This window comes from Heterodontus francisci, chromosome 10 (genome assembly GCF_036365525.1).
Source record: "Heterodontus francisci isolate sHetFra1 chromosome 10, sHetFra1.hap1, whole genome shotgun sequence".
Taxonomy (NCBI): Eukaryota; Metazoa; Chordata; class Chondrichthyes; order Heterodontiformes; family Heterodontidae; genus Heterodontus; species Heterodontus francisci.
The window spans coordinates 79,254,042-79,280,132 of record NC_090380.1 but is presented as its reverse complement, the minus strand read 5'-3'; the positions used below and the strand labels follow the sequence as shown (position 1 = coordinate 79,280,132).

The 26,091-nt window shown below is 43.6% G+C and overlaps 1 protein-coding gene across 1 annotated transcript in view; it reads left to right on the top strand.

Moving 5' to 3' along the window:
* The first annotated feature begins 1,782 nt into the window (after positions 1–1,782).
* The window catches only part of fstl1b (follistatin-like 1b), a 172,385-nt gene continuing 148,076 nt past the window's right edge, over positions 1,783–26,091 (top strand). The window contains exons 1-2 of the mRNA XM_068040842.1: positions 1,783–2,089; positions 2,200–2,256. Of these exons, the coding sequence (XP_067896943.1) occupies positions 2,087–2,089; positions 2,200–2,256 (60 nt within the window). The 5' untranslated portion in view covers positions 1,783–2,086. The remainder of the gene's footprint in view (positions 2,090–2,199; positions 2,257–26,091) is intronic.

Genomic DNA, 26,091 nt, shown 5'->3' with positions numbered 1-26,091 from the left:
GTATTCCAAATGTGGCCGAACCAAAGTCCTATACAACTGTAACATGACCTGCCAACTCTTGTACTCAATGCCCCGTCCGATGAAGGAAAGCATGCCGTATGCCTTCTTGGTGTACCTTGGTGTACAGGCACAATTTCAAAGTTTGCAGATGATACAAAACTTGGAAGCATTGTGAACTGTGAGAAGGATAGTGTAGAACTTCAAAAGGACATAGACAAGTTGGTGGAATGAACGGACAGGTGGCAGATGAAGTTCAGTGCAGAGAAATGTGAAGTGATTCATTTTGGTAGGAAGATCATGGAGAGACAATATCGAATAAAGGGTACAGGAGCAGAGGGACCTAGGTGTATATGTGCATAAGTCATTGACGCTTGCAGGACTGGTTGAGAGCGCAGTTAGTAAAACATACAATATCCTGGGCTTTATTAACAGGGGCGTAGAGTAAAAGAGCAAGGAAGTTATTTTGAACTTGTATCAGACATTAGTTCAGCCTCAGCTGGAGTATTGCGTCCAATTCTAGGCACTGCACTTGAGGAAAGACCTGAGGGCATTGGAGAGAGTACAGAAAAGATTCACGAGAATGGTTCCAGGGATGAGGAACTTTAGTTATGAAGATAGATTGGAGAAGTTAGGACTGTTTTCCTTGAAGAGGAGGCTGAGAGGTTATTTGATAGAGGTATTCAAAATCATGAGGGGTCTGGACAGAGTAGATAGAGAGAAACTGTTCCCACTCGTAAAATGATTGAGAACAAGAAGACACAGATTTAAAGTATTTGGTAAGAGAAGCAAAAGTGACATGAGGGAAAACTTTTTAACGCAGCAAGTGGTGAAGGTCTGGAATGTACTGCCTGAGAATGTGGTGGAGGCAGGTTCAATTGAAGCATTCAAAAGGGAATTAGGCAATTGTATGAAAAGGAAGAATGTGCAGGGTTATGGGGAGAAGACATGGGAATGGAACTGAGAGAGTTGCTCTTTCAGAGAGCCGGTGCGGACGTGACGGGCCGAATGGCCTCCTTTTGCGCTGTAGCAATTCTGCGATACTTCCATGAATTCCGTGCAACAGAAAATGTCTGCTCAGGATGTGGAAACAGCGACAGATCATTGACAAGGATCAACCCTCAGCTCTTAGTTGAATACTTCCACTATTATTTTTACTAAATTTGATGGCGATCTTTAAGGCTTTCTGCATTTTCTGCGTAGCAAAAGTCTTTCTAGCTATTGACTTTGTTGTTCTCAAAACAAAGACTACGGTCAAGGTTTTAGCACTTTAAACCTTCTCAAAAGGCGGATTATGCTTTTACAGCTTTTGATTTCATCCAATAAGAGGAAATGGAGAAATGTAATTGTGAAATGCCATTAATTTCAATTCTAAAATGTCGCAGTGAAAACACAACAAATGTCTCAAATTCAGCCGCTCGCATGTGGGGAGGGGGAGCGGAGTCCAACTTTTAATTGGGATTGGGACAGAGACAGAACCACAGAGATATGGTAAAATCCTGAAGGAGGAAGACATCTGCAGGACAGAATTATCGCGGAGCAAATTGTATTTTCTATGTTGTGGGAAAGCAGTGAGATTCAAAAGGCTCCAAGTGTTCTGTAGACCTGCAAACTTTCAACCCTTTCCGCTATCTGACTGGCCTCGTTGATTTATGACACTTTTCAGAAATAACAAGCATTTCTCATTCCGATGGTCTCAACTTTAAAAGATCATGTGACCTCGATTCCTCCAATAACAACTGCAAATTCCTGCAGCCATTCCTTTAATCTCACTTACCCCCTTACTTGCGCCATCGAAAAATGGACAGATCAACTAAAATTCGCAATATCTGAGAGCAAGACATTTGATCAGATGAAAGCTTGCCGCTTTTCTCCGCAGGCTGTCTGACACGATTTATAAAGCTTTTTGTAAATCTGATGTTTTAGTATTTGTGCCAAGCCACGTCACAGGGGAGTGGAACTGCTTTAAATCTCAGAGTCCTGATCAAATTTCCTGCAATTCCCCCCTCCCTCTGTCTGTCTTGTGTGAATTGCATTCCTGAGCTCTTCTCTCCCCTCTCTCAGCCCCTTCAACTAGGATCTCTCCAAGATGGTAAGGAACTCATTTCGCTTTCTGCTCATTTCTGCTTTTTCAGTTTTTTTTCCTGCACATCCAAGGGAATCATTTTGTTGCATTTACAATGTACATTTTATTTTGAACAGGTATTCAAAAGTATTCCGTTTTTTGTCCTTCTGGCCATCGCCTTGATATATGCTGAAGTAAGTTTGATGTCTTGTTTTCGCCCCCTATTTCACTCGATCTCTGTTTCTAGCTAATAATGGACCGATTTTGTTTTGTAGGCTTGGGCGTTTTCAGGGCAAACCGATCCTGAGTCTTTATATCTAGCGGGACTTTGTAAAACAGTTAGATTGCAGGGAAAGTCATTTGTTCGTGTTTTATATGTACGTGACAAATGGTTGGATAGTTGAGTGTTGTTTATGGCTGGGGAGGTTAACATTTCATTTGCTTGCTGATCTGTTTGAGTTGCATATTGAGACCGATCACCAAGGCATGTTGGAAGAGAGAAGCTGAAATGGGGTTTTATGGTGTGTTGTGTTAGTGTGGAAAAAAAAAATTCAGGACCGAGATGAAAGCTGCTGAGAGGTTTTGTCTAAAAACTGAAACAGGACTCAAGTGAGAAAGTGTGACCGGCTATCATGCATGACATGAAATTTAGTAAACTTGCAAATTTCCAATACATCATTCTTTTAAGGAGATCTCCAGAGTCCCTATACAATTAAAAAAAAAACTTCTTTGAGAAAGTACGATGAAATCTCACTGTAGACTATTCTTTGATAGATGAAGAGGGGCTCATTCTAAGGCGATCCATCTCCCCCCCCCCCCCCCCGGCATTCCGTCAATGCCCAAGAGATGGAGACTGCTCTACATATCGTCACCTCCCGGCGTTCTGAGGTTTAAATCAGTCATTGCTGGGTTCTATCAACATTGGTCAAGAAAAATGCTTACATTGTCTCAGTTTTGCTATGAACAGCATTTCAATGCCCATCATAACCCCAAAGCACCGTGGCTCCACTTTGTTATTCATCGTTACATCGATTTAGCGAAGATTCTACTTAAAGATATACAAAAAGTTTCGCCATCCGGGATGAATATTAAAGCTGTACAGTATCTGATTATTCCCAAAAGGTAGACCAATCCTGTTATACCAGTCTGTTTTGAGTTTTTAATCTAATGGGGAGAGTATATGCTGATTTGTTAATATACAACTGGAAGATAAATCTCATTAGCATTACTATTCATGTTATCTCTATTAGCATATTGACTGTACTCCAGTTTCATAAAGACAGAATAGTTTTCCTAGTTATTTGAAAAGATCCAACATTTAATAAAACAAAATCCCATATGCCAATTGAATCTGATTAAATTATTAATCCTTGTTGCCAGTTACAATTTTTTAAATTTCTTATTTATAATAGAACCTTGTGGTAATTGGTTGGGAGGTAGCAGACAGATTATGGACAAAGAGTTCAGTCTGTAATTAGTGGGATCTGACGTGGTGTTCCTCAGAGGCCTGGAGGCCTCAGTCATATATATAGGATAATGGAGGAGAGATTTGTATATTCAAGTTTGCATAATGACATTATGTTAGGAGGCACAGTAAGGTGTGTAGATGGGAGCAGCAAGTTACAAAGGGACATTGATAGATGATGGGTCTATGGGAGTGAGCAGAACTATGGCAGATGGATTCAGTATGGGAAAGTGTGAAGTCGTCTACTTTGGATCAGAGAAAGACAAAGTCAGAATACTTTCTTCATGGCAAGAAACTAGGAGCTGTGGAGGAGCAAAGGGATTTAGGTGTCCATGTACACAAAATCAAAGTTAGTGCACTGGTACAAAAAGTCATCAAAAATATGAATGGAATCTCAGGGGGCTGGAATACAAAAAGTGCAGAAGTGATGTTTCATTTGTAGAGTGTTGGTCAGACCAGGTGTAGTATTGTGTTCAGATTTGGGCACAGCATTTCAGGAAAGGTTTATTGGCCTTGGGGTGAGCACAGCACAGATTCACCAAGATAGTACCAGGACCTAAAGGGTTAAACTATGACAACAGGTTTCATGAACTTGGGTTGTCTTCCTTTGTGTTTGCAAGGAAGAGGGGTGATGGAATTGAAATGTTTAAAATGATGAAGTGATTTGAATAGAGCAGATACAGAGAAAATCACATCCCCTGGTGAAGAAATCTTGATGAAGCAGGCGCAATCTTAAAATTAGAGCCAATATTTAGAATAAAATCAGGAAGCAATTTTTGACAACAAAGGCTAGTGGAAATCTGGAACTAGCTCCCCCAAAAGGCTGTGGATGCTGAGTTAATTGAAATTTTCAAGACGGATATTGATAGCCATACCAAACAAAAATTTTAATGAGCCTCAGACTCAGCACAGCGGAAATAGACCTTGCTTCTATTACTCAATCTTTTTTGGCAGAGTTTTTGACAATTTTCTTAGAACTGAAGATGGCACACCATTTTTCTATTCACTTTCCAATTCTGTCTTTAATAATTTGCACTGGAACTTGTTTTTTGGTAGCCATAGCCATGTTACATCACATGGACTGCAACAGTTCAGGAAGGCAGCACACTATCACCTTCGAGGGCAGTTAGAGATAAGCAATAAATACTGGCCATGAATAAATAATAAAAAGTACATACAGCTATTAAAGGATTCCTCAGGCAGATTGAGTTGGATGTGCAGACGTTTTAAATTGGTACTTTGCATTAGTCTTCACCACAGATGATGCTGAGTTACTGATATACATTGTAGAATTGATGCTAAAATTGAAAATGTCAAAGTAGATGTGGCCAATTACTGACCTGGTTAGGAAATTGGCCGAATGGCAGGAGACAAAGTAGGGATAATGGGAAGGAGACAGATTAGGGATAATGTGCAGATACTCTAATTGGCAGGATGTGATGAGTGGTATCCCACCCAAATATTCACCGTATTTATTAACAACTTAGATGATGGCATAGAAAGAAATGTATCCAAGTTTGTCGATGACAAAAAATAGGGGGCATTGTAAGCAATGTAGGTGGAAGCATAAATTATAAAGAGATATTGATAGATTAAGTGAATGGACAAAACTGTGGCAAATAGATTTCAATGTAATCTTATGATGGTGCTTCCATGTAATCTTATGATGGTGCCTTGGAGGGAGTGCAGCGTAGATTTACCAGAATGATACCTGGACTTGAAGGGTTAAATTACAAAAGGAGTGATTACACAAACTGGAATTACATTCCCTGGAATTCAGAAGATTGTGTTCTGTTAAGGGGAGCACATAGGGTAGACAGAAACCATTTCTGCTGGTTTTGAAGCCCACGACTAGGGGACGTAGTCTAAAAATTAAAGCCAGACCTCTCGAGTAAAATTAGAAACATTTCGACACTCAAAAGGGTGATGGAAATTTGGAACTCTCTTCTACTCGTGGCAATTGAAGCCAAATGAATTCTTAATTTAAAATCTGACATTGATAGATTTTTGTTAACCGAAAGTGTAAGAGATATGGGGCTTCGGGTAGGTATATGGAGTTAGGTCGCAGATCAGCCACAATCTAACAGGATTAGCCCACGATCTAGCTCGAGGGACTAAATATCATATGACTGTTCCTATGATATAGTTCTGGCCAGAATAGAAATGTCAAAATTGAGCAGGCCTTTGGACCCAATAGCATTCACTTGAGGGTGCTTGAGGAAAGGAGGGCTGTACTCTGTGAACCCCCTACTAATTTTCAGTACAATGACCAGGTTAGATGTCAGGAGGTACTTAATTTTACAGAGCTGTTGAACTATGAACTGGATTTTTTGCAAGCATTTAAAAAGCAGCTAGATGAGCTTCTCATTGTGACCAACTTAACCACGTATAAAAGGTAGGTTGGTTTTATAAAATGACAAGCCTCCTCTTGTGCTGTAAATTTCTATCTTGCTGTGCTGGCCGAAAGAGAGCCATGCAGCCTAATCCCACTTTCCAGCTGTTGCTTGGTAGCCTTGTAGAAAATGTACATGAAGTGTTCTAATCGAGTACTTTTTAAATGCGATGAGAGTTTCTGCCTTTACCACCCTTTGCAGCGGTGGGTTCCAGACCCCACTGCCCTCTGGGTGAAAAAGGTTCTCCACAACCCACCTCCCTTAATCCTTCTACCAATAACTTTAAATCTATGCCCCCATTTTGTGGCCACTCTGCTAAGGAAATAGTTCCTTCCTATCCATTCTATCTGGGCCCCTCAATTTTATACAACTCAATTATATCTCCCCACAGCCTCTCTGTTCTAAAGAAAATCACCCCAGCCTGGTCAATCTTTCCTTACAACTAAAATTATCAACTTATGGCACATTCCTTGTAAATCTCCTCTATCCCCTTTCTAATACAGTCACATCCTTCCTGTAATGTGATCAGCAATGCACACTGTACTCTAGCTGTGGCCTAAGCAGTGTTTCACAGTTCTAGTATAGTCTCCCTGCTCTTTATATTCTATGCCTCAGCTAATAAAGGAAAAAGGGGAACAGTAGCATAGTGGTAATGTTACTGGATTAGTAATCCAGAGGCCCAAACTAATGCTCTAGAGACATGAGTTCAAGACTCACCAGGCAGCTGGGGGATTTTAAATTCAAATAATAAATAAATCTGGAATTAAAAAGCTAGCTCAGTCATGATCACGAAACTACCAGATTGTCAAAAATCTGGTTGGTTCACTAATGTTCTTCAGGAAAGGAAATCTATTGTCCTTGCCCTGTCTGGCCTACATGTGACAGCAATGTGGTTGACTCTGAACTGTCCTCCAAAGTGGCCTAGCAAACCACTCAATTGTAACAAACTGCTACAGAAAAGTCAAAGAATAATAGAACTGGATGGACCACCCGGTATCGACCTTGGCACCAAAAATGACAAAAGCACACCCTACCCAGTCGACCCTGAAAAGTCCGCCTCACTAACATCTGGGGACATGCCAAAATTGGGAGAGCTGTTTCACAGACTAGTCATTCACTGAATCATACCCTACAGCCAATGTCCCAGACTCTTCCATCATCCCTGGGTATGACCTGTCCCTCCAGCAGGACAGACTCAAGAGGTGGTGGCACAGTGGTATACAGTCAGGAGGCCCTGGGAGTTCTCATTGTTGACGCTGAACCTCATGAAGTCTCACAGCAATATGGGCAAGGAAACCTCCTGCTGATTACCACCTACAACTGAGGGAGGGAAGATGAGTTAGTACTCCTCCATGCTGAACACCATTTGGAAGAAGCACTGAGGGTAGCAAGGGCACAGAATGTATTCTGGGTGAGAGTCTTCAACATCCATCACCAAGAGAGACCTGGAGCAACACTACTATCTGGGCTGATGGAGAGATTTTTTTCTCTCTTGTTGGTTCTATTTGACCTCGTCCTCACCAATCTACCTGTCGCAGATGCATCTGTACATGACAGTATCGATGGAAGTGACCACCACATAATCCTTGTGGAGAAGAAGAAGTCCTGTCTTCATAAATGGGCACCCTCCATTGTTTTGTGTGACACGATCCATGTTAAACGGGATGGATTCAGAACAGATCTATCAGTTTAAAAACTGGGAAAACAGAGGCACTAGGACCATCAGCAAAAGCAGAATTGTATTCAGCCATAATCTGTAACCCCTCATGGCCCAGCATATTCTTTCTTTTGGGCCTCCTTATCTCGAGAGACAATGGATACGCGCCTGGAGGTGGTCAGTGGTTTGTGAAGCAGCGCCTGGAGTGGCTATAAAGGCCAATTCTGGAGTGACAGGCTCTTCCACAGGTGCTGCAGAGAAATTTGTTTGTTGGGGCTGTTGCACAGTTGGCTCTCCCCTTGCGCCTCTGTCTTTTTTCCTGCCAACTACTAAGTCTCTTCGACTCGCCACAATTTAGCCCTGTCTTTATGGCTGCCCGCCAGCTCTGGCGAATGCTGGCAACTGACTCCCACGACTTGTGATCAATGTCACACGATTTCATGTCGCGTTTGCAGACGTCTTTATAACGGAGACATGGACGGCCGGTGGGTCTGATACCAGTGGCGAGCTCGCTGTACAATGTGTCTTTGGGGATCCTGCCATCTTCCATGCGGCTCAGCATATCCCTCACACAATAGTCACCATCAAGCCAGGGGACCAACACTGAGAAATGTAGGAGAGCATGCGAGGAGCAGCATTAATCATACCTAAAAATGAGGTGCCAACCTGATAAAGCTACAACATAGGACTGCGTGCATGGCTAAATAGCAGAAGCAGCATGCTATAAACAGAGCTAAGCAATCCCACAACCAACGGATCAGATCAAAACTCTGCAACCCCGCCACATTCAGTCGTGAGTTGTGGTAGACAATTAAACAACTAAATGGAGGAGGATACTCCACAAACATCCATATCCTCAAAGAAGAAGTCACCGGCATCACAGATGACAGTTTTCAGATAATTCAATTCACTTCATCTGATACCGAGAAACGGGTGAACAAACTGGATATAACAAAGGCTATGGGCCCTGATAACATCCTGGCTATAGTATGGAAAACTTGTGCTCCAGAACTAGCTACAACCCTAGCCAAGCTGTTCCAGTACAGCTACAACACTGGCATCAACCCTACAATGTGGAAAATTGCCCAGATATGTCCTGTCCACAAATAGCAGGACAAATCCAATTTGGCTAATTACCACCCCATCAGTTTACTCTCAATCAGCAAAGTGATGGAAGGTGTCATTGACAGTGCTGTCAAGCAACACTTACTCACCAATAACCTGCTCACTGATGCTCAGTTTGGGTTCTGCCAGGGCCACTTGGCTCCAGATTTCATTACAGCCATGGTCCAAACATGGACAAAAGTGCTGAATTCCAGAGGTGAGGTAAGAGTGACTGTCCTTGACATCAAGGCAGCATTTAACTGAAAGTAGCATCAAGGAACCCTAGCAAATTGACATCAATGGGAATCAAAGGGAAAGCTCTCCAGTAGTTGGAGTCATACCGAGCACAAGGGAAGATGATGTTGTTGGAAGCCAAATATCTAAGCCCCAAGCCATCACTGCAGGAGTTCCTCAGGGTCATAAACCTGGCCCAACCATCTTCAATTGCTTCATCAGTGACCTTCCCTTCATCAAAATGCCAGAGGTAGGGATGCTTGCTGACGATTGCATAGTGTTCAGTACAATTCGCAACTCCTCAGATACGACGCAGTCTGTGTCCACATGCAGTAAGACCTGAACAACATTTAGGCTTGGGCTGATAAGAGGCAAGTAACATTTGCACCACACATGTCAGGCAATGACCATTTCCAGCAAGAAACAATGTAACCATCTCCCTTTGATGGCTTTACCATCGCTGAATCCCTCAACAACACCGAGGGTCACCATTGAACGAGCCATATAAATACTGTGGCTACAAGAACATGTCAGAAGCTGGGAATTTGGGAATTCTGCAGCAAATTACTCACCCTCTGACTCCCCAAAACCTGTCCACCATCTACAAGGCACAAGTCAGGAGCGTGATGGAATACTCTCCAGTTGCCTGGATGGATGCAGCTCCAACACTCAAAAAGCTCAACACCATCCAGGACACAGTGGCGCAGTGGTTAGCACCGCAGCCTCACAGCTCCAGCGACCCGGGTTCAATTCTGGGTACTGCCTGTGTGGAGTTTGCAAGTTCTCCCTGTGTCTGCGTGGGTTTTCTCTGGGTGCTCCGGTTTCTTCCCACGAGCCAAAAGACTTGCAGGTTGATAGGTTAATTGGCCATTATAAATTGCCCCTAGTATAGGTAGGTGGTAGGGAAATATAGGGACAGGTGGGGATGTGGTAGGAATATGGGATTAGTATAAATGGGTGGTTGATGGTCGGCACAGACTCGGTGGGCCGAAGGGCTGTTTCAGTGCTGTATCTCTAAACTAAAGACAAAGCAGCCCACTTAATCGGCTCTCCATCCATCACCTTCAACATTCACTGCATCCACCACCAGTGCACAATAGCAGCAGTGTACCACCTACAACATGCACTGCAGCAACTCACCAAAGCTCCTTAGACAGCACCTTCCAAACCTGCGACCTCTACCACCTAGAGGGACAAGGGCAGCAGATGCATGCAAACGCCACCACCTGCAAGTTCCCCTCCAAGTCACATACCATCCTGACTCGGTGGCACAGTGGCGCAGTAGTTAGCACGGCAGCCGCACAGCTCCAGCAACCCGGGTTTGGTTCTGGGTACTGCCTGTGCGGAGTTTGCAAGTTCTCCCTGTGACAGCGTGGGTTTCCATCAGGTGCTCCGGTTTCCTCCCACAGCCAAAGACTTGGAGGTTGATAGGTAAATTGGCCATTGTAAATTCCCCCTAGTGTAGGTAGGTGGTAGGAGAATTGAGGGAAGGTGGGGATGTGGTAGAGAATATGGGATTAACGTAGGATTAGTATAAATGGGTGGCTGATGGTCAGCACAGACTTGATTGGCCGAAGGGTCTGTTTCAGTGCTGTATCTCTCAATGACTATGACTCCATGACTATAATTGCTGTTCCTTCACTGTCACTGGGTCAAAGTCCTGGAACTCCCTTCCTAACAGCACTTTTGGTGTACCTACACCAGATGGACTGTAGCATTCAAGAAGACAGCTCACCACCACCTTCTCAAGGGCAAATAGGGATGGGCAATAACTGTGGGCTAAGCCAACAATGCTCATCTCAAATGAATAAAAAAAATGCCTTCTTAACCACCATATCTTTCTAGCCTGCTGCCTTCAGGAAATTTGTGAACATGCATTCCAGAGTCCCTCTGTTCCTGTACACGTCTTGGTATCCTACCATTTATTGTGCATTTCCTTGCCTTGTTTGCCTTCCCCAAATGCCTCCTACTTCTCAAGATTGAATTCTATTTGCCACTTTGTGCCCACCTGACCAGTTCATTGAAATCTTCCTGCAGTTTACAGCTTTCTTCCTCATTGTCAATCACATCCAACTTTTGTATCATCTGCAAACTTCTTTATTATGCCCCATACATTTAAGGCTAAATCATTGATATGCATCACGAACAGCAAGGGACCCAGTACTGAGCCCTGTGGAACCCCACTGGAAATAGCCTTCCAGTCATAAAACCACCCATTGACCGTTGCCCTTTGCTTCCTGCCACGAAGTCAATTTTGGATTCAGCTTGTCACCTTCCTTCATAGGCTTATACTTTTCTGTCCAGTCTACCATGTATTACTTTATCAAAAGTCTTGATAAAATCCATAGACTAAATCAAGCTGGCTCCCCTCATTGAATTTTTTTTTTAAGAAGGTAACAAGGATGGTCAAGTTAGTCAGACATAGCCTTCCCTCAACAAATCCATGATGTCTGTCATTGATTAATCTGTGCCTTTGTATATTACAACTAATACAGTCCCTCAATTTTTTCCAATAATTTGTCCACCACCAAGGTTAGATTGATTGGCCTATAATTACTCTGGCTACTCCTTTTTAAACAATGGGACAATGTTAGCGGTCCCCAAGACCACACCTGTAGCCAGAAAGGATTGGAAAATGATGGTCAGAGCCACTGCTATTTCTTCCCTTGCTTCTCTTTAACAGCTTCAGATGCATTTCATCTGTACCTGGTTATTTATCCACTCTCAAAGATGCTAAACCCCAAGTATTTCCTCCCTTTAATATTTATCCCAGCCAATATTTCACACTACTTCTCCCTAACTACAATACTTGCATCGCCCCCTCTTTTACGAAGACAGATGCAAAGTATTCATTAAGAACCCGGCCCACATCTTCCGCCTCCACACACCAGTTACCTTTTTGGATTTCAATCGGTCCTACTCTTTCTTTAGTTATCCTCTTGCCCTTTATGTATTTATCAAGGAAAATCTAAAGATGTTTTATTTTACTTTGCTTAAGCATTACATCACATGATGATCGTAGGTATGAGAAGCTATAATCATGAGTTCAGTCACTGTGGTCACCTTCAGGAGTCAGGAGTTTCCCAGAGTTTTTTTCTCAATTAGCCTAGGGCTATTGGGGTTTTTTGCCACTCCCAGGAGATTGCATGAAATGTTCCCTCTAAGCTGCATGGCAGCACCGTAAAATTGGCCAAATTGATATGCGATCGACTTCCACAGCATTTAGAGATGCGTTCCTAGATTTTCAATCTTACACAAGACATTGACCAGAACGCCAATACACAAGTTGCTAACTGATCTACATGACTGTGCAAAGAAAAGAGCTGGTGCAACTGTACTTCAACATTTTGCCTGATCCAGAAAGTCCATGTTCAAAACCAGCTGTAAAGCTTTACTCGTTACTATCTTGCCTCTAGAACCCACTCCCACAGCTATGGCTTGGAGCACTTTTACTTCTTTGCAAAGCTAACTATCATTTTCTAAGCCAGGGTCGTTAAAGTATCCATTTGACGACAGACAGCATCTTCAGTTTAAAGTCATAGTCATAGAGTTATACATAGTGACTGGAAAAAGTCAAAATCCATTTTTATTCTGTGGAATTCTGAGATCTTTCCTGGAGGTCTGGGGAGAGCATTCCGCAAATCTGTTTATTTTGCTGTGAAAACCATATATCTTGATTATAAGGAACATTCTATTACTCATCAGAACCCTAATGCAGGCCTGTCTGTGCTCGAAGCAACCACTGCAATCAAATTCATGGGACATCTGTCCTAGGGTGTTCTTGCTTCTTCAGCTGCACATCGGTGCTCTAGTTGTGTGAATTCAGAATTAGCCACTAACGTGACCACAGAGAAGCAGTGAGACTCTCTCAACTTCTGTTTGACCCCACATGGAGTGCAAATCAAGCATGGTATTAAACCAAACGTAAAAAAAAAGGTGTCCATGGTACCTCTTAGACATTGTAGTCATTGTTTTCACTTATCTGCAATTAATTTAAATATTTAGCAGTCTTACCATTTGCATCACCCAATCATTTAACAACTAACTATTGGGAAAGGAAGAGTGTAGATGTGTGTATCATGCATGTAAAGATCTCTCTGCGGGGCAGCAGAAATCATGTTTCATCCAGGCTGCATAAGCAGAGTACCACCTGGCTGAAAACTGAATTCCATCTACCAAAGATCAGGAGCTTCAGTATAATGCACCCTGAATTAGTTCCTTCAAATCTATTGCATTATACTTCATAATGCACCAAAAAAAAGCTAAGATTGTTGGTTAACATCTGTATATGAGAGACTGAGTATTACAATAAAACCCATGTAACTACAGTAAAACAGTACAAGAACAGTGTGATTTTTGACCCACTGGGAGCACAAATAGCTTAATGTTTGCTGACATGATGAGGATTTCCCAAGCTTGGTCATAAGCAAATCTGTTGGTGTCAGTAGAATAAGATGTTGGATTAGTGTATACTTAACATGATGCCTCTCTGCCCTTCAGTCACACTGTTATTGGAGGAGTATGGATGTTTTTGAACAATTCTCACCTCTTTGGGAAGAAGGAAGACAAAGGAGGTGATGGCAGAATGAGTGATTGAAATATAACCTCGTTTGCATTTAACTGAGTATTCTAACTACTCAGAACCTACACATTTGGTAGCGTGTAACATTGATAAAAATTGTAAATCTCTCTCAAATATAATTGCAGAATTAGGACACTGCAATGTAACTAAATTGCCCTGTGCTACGAATCTGCTCCCTTATTGAAGAAAGAAAATTGAAGCACTGCCCAATAAATACCACAACCTCTGCCAGCAAAAGACATTGGAAATATGAAGTTTCAAAAGGGCCCGTGCTTTGATCTGGTTGCTTTTATCTTTTAATCAGTTTTATTGCTTGAAAGGGAGTAATGTTATTTTTGATAAAAACCATGCTGTCTAATTGACGTTCACAAGCAGCTTCTTCCAGTTTTCAAATAGAATCAGTATTTAAGTAGAAGAGAAGCAGTAAAATAATTAATGAAAAGAGCCATTCACTTGGTGGCTAGCTTTCATAGTCCATATAACATGTGCCAGTAAACAGTGCTTTTATGAGACATTGCATTTGAAAAGATGAATTGTGCTCACGGCAATGTGCAGTTTGAATTGGCATGGAGAATTTCTTGAATAAATGTTTATCTTTTATCCAATAAGGAAATTTGTTGCACAACTGATATGTAGATGCTCATTTTTGTTTTAAACTTTAAAATTCTCTACTGGCATGCAACATTTATCTCAGTTTATTTTAAATACCAGCTAACTAATAGACAGGGAGTACAGTACATAGGATTTATTAATCGTCAGGAAAGAAATCAAAAGTTGATTTAAAAAATACTATGACTTGGATGCAAATTTGGGTAATGGAAAGGAACGATAGTAACTATAATGGTACAAGCCAGATCTTCAGAGCGGGACTATCAGGTTAAAGCCCAATTTGTTGTTTACATTTAAATTGTAGGAAATCCACCATTTTCACCACATTGCAGCTCTCTGTGGCATCTACGCAGGAAAATAGGTATTTTCATATGTGCTTAGATACTAGCAGTGAACATAATGAGGTCGGAATACCATATTCATTGATAGCAACGTGTCTGTGAATCGGGGGTACAAGTGGAGTTGCAATCGAAGATCAGCCATAACCTTGCTAAATGGTGGAGCAGGCTCAAAAGGCTTTATGGCCTGCTGCTGCTGCTCTTATTCCTTGTTTTCTTACGCAGCAGAGTTAATCTACTCATTGAATTGCACTGCTTCTGAACCAGGCCTTGCAGGTAATCAAACTTGGAAATGAATTTATTTGATAGCAATGCTTGTGTTGAAGAGCACTGGCAATGTTCACCAGGGCAGGGGTAGGGTGGGACAGCGATCTGGTCTGCATCCCAATTGAGGCCAATTTAAGCACTTGAATAGCTCATTAAGAGCATGTTTGAGAGGGAGGTTTGAATTTTTAAGTAGACACATGGGAACATTACCATTTTTATGTTCCAATACAAGCCACCATCCTGACTTGGAACTATATCACCGTTTCATCACTGTCACCAAGTCAAAAACCTGAAACTCAGTTTCTAACATCACCATGTGTGTACCTACACCAGATGGACTGCAGCAGTTCAAGGCGGCAGCTCACCACATTCAAGGGCATTTCAGGATGGGAAACAAATGCTGGCCTTGCCAGCGATGCTCACATCCCATGAATGAATTTTTTAAAAAGGCACCCAGTGACTGGCCAGTGAGATTCAGCGTTAGGTGGGGCTTCCATTCCCTCAACGTCCACCTGGTCTCGGACCACAAAAAGAGCTTCCTCCATGTGCGCTCACTTTCCTGGCAACTGCCAGTCCACACTGCCTCAGATCTTCACTCCAACCCCCAAAGTCAGAGAATAGATCCGAGGGGACAAGGGATATCCTTGAAGAGATGGCTACTGACCCCTCTATAAGAGCCCCAGACAGAGGCAATACAACCAATACCCACCTGCTCACTAGGGCAACCATTGAAAAGACCATCGGGCTTCCTAAGATGCTATTCCAGTGCCTGGACTGGTCAGGTGATGCCCTCCAATGCCCTTCTGCAAGGGTCTCTGTCACTGCTTGGCTCTCCATAACAATAGCCTCCAGAGGGGTGTGGATCTTGAGAACAGTGAGGCCCTGGAAGGAGACAGCTCATCGGGGGAGGAGCAGGAGGTGAGAGGAGGAGGAGGAAGTAGAACTGGAGAGAGATGACACTGAATAGTGGGGTGCCTGTGTTGTGCGGCAAGGTGGTCTCCTCCAATCACCCTCCAGGAAGAGAACCTCCCTCCTCTCCTTCACTGCCTCCAACATTAGATCCAGGTTGGCATTTTTGAAACGAGCGGCAGCCTTACCTCAGGTATCAGGCCTCCAGCTCTCTTGTGACATATGGTTTCTCTCTGTTGCTGTGGAAAGCTTTGGCACAATCAGCAGATTTCTCCCTTAGGACAATCAGCAGACTCAGTGATGGCTGCGGTGGGGAGTTTACATCAGTACCCCACTTCATCTAACCGCGTCCACACTCACCTCCACTGGCTCTAATAAGACAAAGGAATCTGTCGCCATATCAATTAAGGGCTCACCACTGTGAAAATTGGGACTTTGTTTCCTGCCGGAGGCCCATTCTTGATCCAAAAACAAACCTGACTCCTGTTTCCCACATCCGTGGGGAAAACTCAGCCCATCAGCTATTCTGATCTCTGATTTACTGTGTAGGTTAGGTATCATATTTCTAGCAGTCTACAGTCTTCCACTGCAGCATTGGATGGAAACCCCTAAAGATCAAGGGAGTGAAATTGGTCAACACCGGTAGTGAAAAACAGGCTGACAGTGAATTGGCAGGCTGTTTATATATCCCGCCCAATAGCAAAGAAAATTCTCCATAGTGTAAAAAGTTTTCCGATTCACTATCAGCACATTTTAGACTACGAACACATTCCACCCCTAAAGAGTGTGCTCAGTACTGAAAGGGTTAATATTAAACAAGCCTAAGTTGCAACCAGCTTGGACTGTGAGCTTGCTGTAGGTAAAATGTGCTGTCAGTACATAAACCCAGGTCACCTGATTAAGTTGAAGGAAATGTGGGCTCGGTAAATATAGGTCTTCTGTGGCAGTTCTTTAATTTTATGTCATACTACATAGTCATCAAGCAATAATAAAAAAGGTTATTTTCTGGGGAAACAGCAGTTAGCTTAGTAATTTCAATAGTGAGGAAGACAAACCAAATCCTCTATTTTATATTAAACAAGTTGATTTCCCATGGTATTTCACACAGTAAGTCAGAGAATATGGCCACTGTCTTACCTGTCTCCATGGTTTTTTCCTTCATTGTCCTGTTCTGCTTCTGTCTCAGTCTTATTTCTTCTTTCTTTTCAAGTCAACGGTGTGGTGTGATTTGAAAGGAAAAGGAGTCACCACTGGCTGCAGGTTACATTTGAGGTGGGGGTGGTAGGTGAAATGTGACCCCAAGAAGCCCTTTTCCCATCCTTAACCGAATTACTCACGCTTCTTCCACCTCACATTCTCTACCTCACTTTGTCTTTCCATTAACAATATCCTATCCTATAACCCCCTCATTTTAAATCACTACTTCTACCTCTTCCCTTTGAACTATCACAACACTTGCATTCTCCCCTCTTTGCTCTAACTCATCTTGTACTTTTCCCTCTCCCTCTCAGTATAGATACCAGAAAACCCCTCATCCTCAAAAGTTTCCTTCCTCCAGTCCCTCACTTGCCTCACAGGTGTACAGGATTACCATTGATTGTCTCTCGACAAAAAAACACAGCTGCAGATAATTAGCTGGCTTCAAAATTCAGCTTATTCTTGAAGTAAGATAAATCAGTCAGTTTCAAAATTAAATGAAGTATACACTCTTTCTTTCTATTTGACCCCAGTTCCCCTCACTCCTCCCTCTCTGAATCGTATCCCAATTGTAGCTTAATAAACTCCTTTAAAGTAGACAGAGCACAAAAGGTTCAATATATAACTATAGTCAAAACTGTCATGTTTTGTCTCACATACATAGAGTTCTTTTTAAAAGAAAAGTTTTGATATGTAAAATTGCCTCAGTAAAGTGTTTGCAATGTTTCCTCTTGTTTTTCAAAATTATTTGAACAGATAAAATTCCCAATAGTACAACTGAGCGGTACTGATACATCTTAGGGAAGTAGGTTACACTGTATATGCTTAGACCTCGTAATCCAAAGTCAACTCACAGATTTTCACAGGGGTGAGCCCTGAATTGATATGGAGACAGATTCCTGTCCAATTAGAGCCCATGGAGGTGGGTCAGATGAATTGGGGTACTGATTTAGACACCTCACAGCAGCTGTCACTGAGGCTGTTGGTTATCCAAAGGGAGAAATCTGCTGATTGTGTCAAAGCCTTCCACAGCACCAATGGGAAGCAAGATGTCACAGGAGAGCCGGCGGCCTGGCACCCGGGGCCACACGAGGACTGCCCCTCACTTTGTAAATGCCAACCTGGATGCAGTCTTGGAGGCCATGTGGGAGAGGAGGGAGGGCCTCTTCCTGCAGTGTGACAAGAGGAGGCCACCAGCCGAAACTAAAGTGGCCTGGGTGCAGGTTTCTGCCACTGTTAGCAGCAGAAGCAAGGTTAGAAAATGCTGGATTCAGTGCCAGAAAAGGTTCAACAACCTCATAAGTTCTGGCAAGGTGAGTGCAGCCCCCAACTCTCCAGATAGGTCTCAGGGCTAGCACCCCCCAGCAGTCACAACACCTGAGGAGCCTCAGGGCACATGCTGCTCTTGAACACTGGAGGGGTGTGTGCCCAGGTCACTTACTGACCCTTCAGAATGGTTCACAGCTAGAGTGCTGCTGAGGACCTGTCATCACTGAGATATGCAGCTCCTAATGGATAGGGACAGATGACATTGGCCACACAGGACAGCAGTGTTTTATCTCTCTCTCTTTAGTCCTGGCAGGAGAAACAGGAACACAAGGTCCAGGAGAGGGCCCAGATGGAGGAGGGGTGCCGTTCTTCTACTGCATCACCTCAATAGAGCATGCAGCGATGGAGATAACCAGCATAGTGGAAGAGGAGGCAATTGGGCCTGGCAAGTCAGGAGCTCAGAGTGGTCCTGGTGATTATAGAGGGCAATGTGGTCATTGGGGGGCTGCAGTGCGGTCCACCCAGTCCAATAACGTGTTGGGCACTGAGTAACATTGTGCAGCCTCAGCACTGCAGAGGCTTCTACGCTCCTACGCCAGCTCTCATCATCTCTTGTGTCTCCCACAGGAGCAGGTGTCCAACCCACGGCATCCTCTCCCTCTCTCTCCATAGGCCCAGAGGGGCAAGAAGTTGATGAAGAAGCACTGTCACACCTTATGAGCCACTGTCCACCAGTGCAGATACACACCTTGGTGGGTCCTCAAGCACGTGTAAATATGGTGGCACAGAGTGACCATGGCACTAGTGGGCAGGAGGAGGTGCCAAAGGCAGAGGGAGCTGTGGTCAGTTCCCCTCAGAGGGAAGAGGACAGACACAGCCCTCCTCAGTTGGGCACAGATGCAGGGCCTCAGGAATCATTGGAAAGGATACTGCTGAGCTGCTGGCCCTGTGATTCGCCAGCAGCTCTTGGAGGTGAGAGCCCTGTCTTTGAAGGGACAGATATAATCTTGAAAACACTGGAGGGTTGCTCAGGGGAGGGGGGGCACAAAAAGGCCAAGGCGGGGCTCCCCCCACCTTTTCGGCCCAGCGCCGCGAGCCCTGCCTCTTCCATAAAGAAACAGCCCAAAGGCACCACCATGTAGGAGTGGCCGAGCACAGAGGCCGCTGCGTCACACAGAGCATTAAGTGGGACACTGGGGTGTGTTTTTACTGTTCCTGTCCACTGTTTTCCTCTTTTTACACAATATCATTGATGACACATTAAGCCAGACATCTGGGTCTCCTTTTATTGCTGGCGTGACAGGAAAAGTGGTATGAGGTGGTGAAAGAGACAACAGGATCCTCCACGGTGAGGGAAAGCCTCTGGGCAGATGTGCCTCCTTCATTGGCGATAAATGTTTAGAAGTTCCAGGCTGTGTCTTCCAAGCTTGTGTTGGATAGGTGTCTCAGACTCCCTCCATGCCATGCCCCTCAACCTGAAACAGAAGGGCTCAGTTGAAGTGATCCTGAATCAGGAGAGCCCTGACAATCATGGCATCCTCACAAGCCCTTCATGCCCCAAGCCATGCCCAGCCACCTTGTTGTGCAGCAGGGCACATCTCTGGTCAGCATTATCTCCCTCCACCTCCACTTCCTCATCCTCTCTCATCTCTTCCTCCTGCTCTTCCCCCACGGAGTTGACTCCTGCCAGGGCCTCACTGTCCTCAAGGTCCACACCTCTCTGGTGGGCCACCTTATGGAAAATGTACCAGACAACCATAATGACAGAGATCCTTGTAGGAGGCTATTGGAGGGCACCAGCCGTCCAGTTCCTGCACTGGAATAGCAACTTGAGAAGCCTGATGGTCTGCTTAATTGTTGTCCTAGTTAACAGGTGGTATTGATTATATTCCCTCTGTACCTCTGTCTGGCGTTGCTGCAGAGGGGTCAGTAACCATCTCTTCAGGAGATATCCCTTGTCCCCTGGGATCCATCCTCTGACTTTAGGGGTTGGAGTGAAGATCTGAGACAGTGTGGACTGGCGGAGGATGAAGGAGTCATGGCAGCTACCAGGAAAGTGAGAGCACACATGGAGGAAGCTCTCATTGTGGTCTCAGACCAGTTAGACATTGAAGGAATGGAAGCCTTTCCTGTTGATAGATGTCACTGGCTGGTTGCTGGGTGCCTTGATGGCCACATGGGTGCAATCGATGATGCCCTGCCCCCGGGGGGAATCCAGCGATGGTGCTGATACCCAGTGCTGTCTGTCCCTGCAAGGCAGTGTCTGTCTGAAATGAATGTACTGACCAGCTCTTGCAGAGCGGGCATCCATGACCAGCGAGACGCAGTGGTGTGCTGCTATTTAAGAGATGCCACCATGGTCCGCAGCTGATCCTTGGAAGGAGCCAGAAGTGAAGATGTTCAATGCCACAGTTACTTTGACCGCCATTGGCAGGGCATGACGACCAGTGCTGCAAGGTGCAAGGTCTTCGGCAACGTGGACACAGATGTCTGTGACCATCTGCCTGGAAGGTCACAGTCTCCTGTGGCATTGGATCTTGGTTAGCTCCGTCTTTGACGGTAGAACCCGTGTTGAGGGTTGGGCCTCTGTTGCTCTCCTGCCCCTCTTTTGTCTTGGGTACCCTCCTGCTGCTTGGGGTTCCACCCTTCCTGCAGGGGTTGTTGTCCCTCATTGTCACTGGGCTCAAAATCCTGACAGTCGTGCCCCATTGCCAGCTGCAGCCTTTTGGACAGATGGTTGCCCTACTGTGATTGGCAGCCCTGCCCCCTGCACTTCTGCCCCAGAGATGCCAGGGGTGTGATAACCTCGTTCAGTGCCTGAGAGATGACTGCCCACTCTCCCCGCCACCTGCAGAGCGCCAAGGGCAAGTCCTTTCCAAATGCTGAGTTCCCCGCTGACCCTCTTATGGACCCTGGAGTAATCCCCTGGAGTAATCCCCTGGCGTGCCCATGACTGGTTCCCCACTCTACCCGCCTCCCTTCAGCTGATCAGCAACAGACAGCACATGTAACCCGTGCACTACCATGAAAATTTCAGCCTCCCCCTTTAGTGAGCTGATAATCAGATGTTTATAGAACCATAGAAAAATTACAGCACAGAAGGAGGCCATTCAGCCCGCGTGTCTGCGCCAGCCGAAAAAACTAGCTGCCCAGTCTAATCCCACTTTCCAGCACCTGGTCCATAACCTTGCCGGCTACTGCACTTCAGGTGCATGTATTTATAACTTTAATTAGCCTTAATCATGAGGCGGATGAGACTGCTGTTCTGCTCTCACCCTGCCCTGTGGACATTGCCGGCGCCGGAAATGGTATCTCCAAACTGACATGCTAGCCAGCACCAGTATTTTCAGGCCATGTCTGCCTCTGCTCCCACTCCTGGCAGGCCTGAAATTTCAGCCCTAGGAGTGGGAACCCTGTATAATTTTATCCCTTCCTAGCCATCACATGGAGAACTATTGTAACACTCTAATTAAACCCTCAGCAACTAACTCAGCAGGACCTTACTAATCCATGGCCTGGAAATTGGTCCACGGGCACTACTAGGTCTAACTGAGGCCACAATATGTCAGGCAGGAGATGTGCACACATTTCCAGTCTGAAGTGTATTGCCATATTGGGTAACAGCAAACAAGAGGTGCCGTTGACCCATACATGAAGCAGGCATGTGCCCTTTGCGTATGCAAATCAGGGGTCTAGCACCTGACCTTTCCACTAGTATTCAACAGCATTTCAGCTTCTGTACCTATGAGCCTTGAAGTGGCTGGAATGTCGTAACACATTCTCGTGTTAGGCATGTCCCTATGTTCAAAAGGTTGTAACATTTGTTGTGGTGCAACTAGTGCACCAGATTTTATGATATACTGGCAGATTAGCCTTGCCATTGCTTAGTGGTGATTTGGGGTCTTGAGTACAGTTGTAATATTTAGTTGTCAGTGTGTCTGTCATTTTAAAGCCACTGTTGAAGTACACCCTTTGGAAATTCAAATATATATGTGTTCTTGAGGTTTTAGAGAAATCAGCAAGCTGTTTGTAAATTTCAGAGTACACATCAGAAAGCCCAGGGTCAAATTCCTGGCCTCCTCTTGTTTTGTATCTCTAACAAAGTGTGATATCTAGAGAGTAATATTTGGAATGTGTCAAATGCCCCAGTTGTAAAATGGCTTAAAATAATAGTCGGTCCTTATTAATTCAGTCATTTTTCCTTGGAAAAATGCTTTATCCTAAAATTTAAAGTATTAAAAATGCACCCCTTTAGGAACAAATGCACATGTTTTTCAATTGCACCTTCAATTCAAGAACTGATGGTAATTTACAATGAAATTATTTCCATGCAAACAGCTCTAACATTGATTTACACAAGTCAGTATTTGTTGACTGGACTTAGAGGATTAAAAAAAAATCAAAAAAAGCAAACCAAGAGCATGAGTGTAGTTCAAGTTGTAAATTATTATTATGAGGCAAAAAGTAGTTAAAACAACACGAATAAGGGCAGGATTTTGCAACTATATTTTCCAATTCTGGAGTAATTTGTGAAAGCTTGAACTTCTGAAGTACATATGAACGTACGAATTAGGAGCAGGAGTAGGCCACTCGACCCATCGAGCCTGCTCCGCCATTCAATAAATTCATGGCAGAACTGATTACTCCACATTTCCACCTAGCCCCGATAACCTTTCACCCCCTTGCTTATGAAGAATCTATCTACCTCTGCCTTAAAAATATTCAAAGACTCTGCTTCCACCGCCTTTTGAGGAAGAGAATTCCAAAGATTCACGACCCTCTGAGAGAATACATTTTTCCTCATCTCTGTCTTAAATGGGTGACCCCTTATTTTTGAAGTTATGCCTAGTTCTAGATTCTCCCACAAGGGGAAACATCCTTTCCACATCTACCCTGTCAAGACTCCTCAGGATCTTATATGTTTCAATCAAGTCGCCTCTTACTCTTCCAAATTCCAGCGGATACAAGCCTAGCCTGTCCAACCTTTCCTCATAAGACAGCCCGCCAATTCCAGGTATTAGTCTAGTAAACCTTTTCTGTACTGCCTCCAACGCATTTACATGCTTCCTTAAATAAGGAAACCAGTACTGTACACAGTACTCCAAAGGTGGTCTCACCAATGCACTGTATAGCTGAAGCATAACCTCCCTACTTTTGTATTCAATTGCCGTCATAATAAACAATAACATTCTATTAGCTTTCCTAATTACGTGCTGTACCTGCATACTAACCTTTTGCAATTCATGCACTAGGACACCCAGATCCCTTCGCATCTCAGAGCTCTGCAATTTCTCACTATTTATATATGTGCTTTTTTATTCTTCCTGCCAAAGTGGACAATTTCCCACTTTATACTCCATTTGCCAGGTCTTTGCCCACTCACTTAACCTATATATAGCCCTTTGTAGCCCACTTATGTCCTCTTCACAAGTTACTTTCCTGCCTATCTTTGTGTCATCGACAAATTTAGCAACCATACGTTTGGTCCCTTCATCCAAGTCATTTATATAAATTGTAAAAAGTTGAGGCCCCAGCACAGATCCCTGTGGCACACCACTCATTACATCTTGCTAACCAGAAAATGACCCATTTATGCCTACTCTCTGTTCCCTGTTAGCTGGCCAATCTTCTATCCATGGCAATATGTTATCCCCCATACCATGAGTTTTTATTTTCTGCAATAACCTTTCATATGGCAGCTTATCAAATGTCTTCTGGAAATCTAAGTACAATACATCCACCGGTTCCCCTTTATCCACAGCACATGTAACTCCCTCAAAGAACTCCAATAAATTGGTTAAACATGATTTCCCTTTCACAAAACCATGTTCACTGTGCCTGATTACCTTGAATTTTTCCAAATGTCCTGCTATACCGTCTTTAATAATAGCTTCTAACATTTTCCCTAAGACAGATGTTAAGCTAACTGGCCTGTAGTTTCCTGTTTTCTGTCTCCCTTTTTGAATAAAGGAGTTACTTTCACTATTTTCCAATCTAACGGCACCTTCCCCGAATCTAGGGTATTTTGGAAAATTAAAACTAACGCAGGAACTATCTCACTAGCCCCTTCTTTGAAGGCCCTAGGATGAAGTCCATCAGGACCCAGGGACTTGTCAGCCCACAGCTCCAACAATTTGTTCAATACCACTTTCCTGGTGATTGTAATTTTCTTGAGTTCCTCCCTCCCTTCCATTTCCTGACTTTCAGCTAATACTGGGATGTTACTTGTATCCTCAATAGTGAAGACCGATGCAAAATATCTGTTCAGTTCATCTGCCAACTCCTTATTATCCATTATTAATTCCCCAGACTCACTTTCTATAGGACCAACGCTCATTTGTTAACTCTTTTTTAAAGAAGTATCTCCCCTAAGTAAAATTACTGGGATTCAAGCCAAAGCAAAACAAAGTTCTACAACAGGACAGAAATGAACAGAAATTTGTAGTCTGATTTATACAAGACAAATTGGTGTGAAAAGTGGAAATATAACATCAGTAGAACACACCTGCTGTTCTGACAGTTAAGTTAAGGCATGCTTTGGGACAAGGTAGAAATAATCTATAGAGTAGTTTAAGCTGGCAATGTAGGTCCAGTTTTATACAGCCCATCTGCTTCACATCGATGAGCACAATTTTATCCAAACTTTTTTTTAGATATAGAACAGACATTGCTACTAAAGGTGGGTACTGATTGACTTTTCGACATAAGGTTACTGTTATGATGGAGGATTTTTTCCAGTTAAAGTCGAGTGAACAGATTTCAGCATTTACCTACACTTGCCCCTCTCCTCCCTGGAGGGACACAGGAAACATGGTGAAGTAAAGTTTAGTGGGTACCAGCTGCCCTTCAGTACCTTGCCCATGTAGTCATCTCCTTGTTTGAAACTACACAGTAAGTATCATCATGCTATTGACTATTGGGGTATTACAGTCGAGGTGAATCCTTCCCCTGACCATGTCCATATAAGCACTTTTCAACAATCGATAGTGATCGGGAATGGGACCCCTCACTGATCGTTCTCTTCTCTGGGCCTAGGGTGCTGAGACCAACTGTAGTATCCCCATCTACCATCAGCCAACCTGATAGCAGCTACATCAGTACAAACCAGGGGTTGAACCTAATACTTGACATATAACATTTTAATTCCAAATTATAGCACATTGAGGTAGAAAACGGAATTTACAGCTACCTTATAATCAGGGTACATGTTGAGAAAAGGAGGAGGAGGGGAGAGTCTTCAGCTATAGAGCAGCTGCAATATTTTCCACAGCTCCAAGCCTTAGTGACTTCAGAACACTTTGGTGCCCCATATAAAGTATGAGCATATGAGCCAAAATCAATATCATTGAATTGGCCTGGTCCCAGATTTTTAAAGAATTGGTAGAAAGAAATGCAGCTCTCATTTGTGTTACTACAAGGCAACTGGGAGTGCTTCCTCTGTCGTTGCATAGCCTCAGGAAAATGTTAAATGTCTAGACGGTGCTGCTTAGCTTTGCATTCTTTCAGGAAAACGCTTCATTGTTTCACTCAAAGGGGTTCGGAATAAGGGTTCAGAAATTATAGTTTGCCCAAATTTTTTTTAAAGTATCTTGCAGACGCCAACATACTTCCTTATAAATTGAGCAGAAAAACAATTACTTCGCAATCCTTGTGCATCCCTTTTTAATTAAAATGGTATTGACGATTTTAGGACTCCCAGATTTCAGAACTACTTATCACTGTAACAGTAATGAGCGCTATACATTATAGAGCTAGTGAGAAGTCGATATGCAACATAGTCTGAAAATTGGTTTATTCAGCATAAGAAAAACTTTTTTAGGAGTGAGATTGGGCTTCAGTAATTACATGAAATGGGCAATGTTAATTGTATATCAATTATGTTTTAATTCTATGCAGGTGGAGGGCATTAATTGGAGTTTCACTTGAGCAAATGTCAAGACACACTCACTGAAACTGGGGTGGTAGTTGAGTTGGGTGGTGTATGCGTCTAAAGTTTCACTCTGTA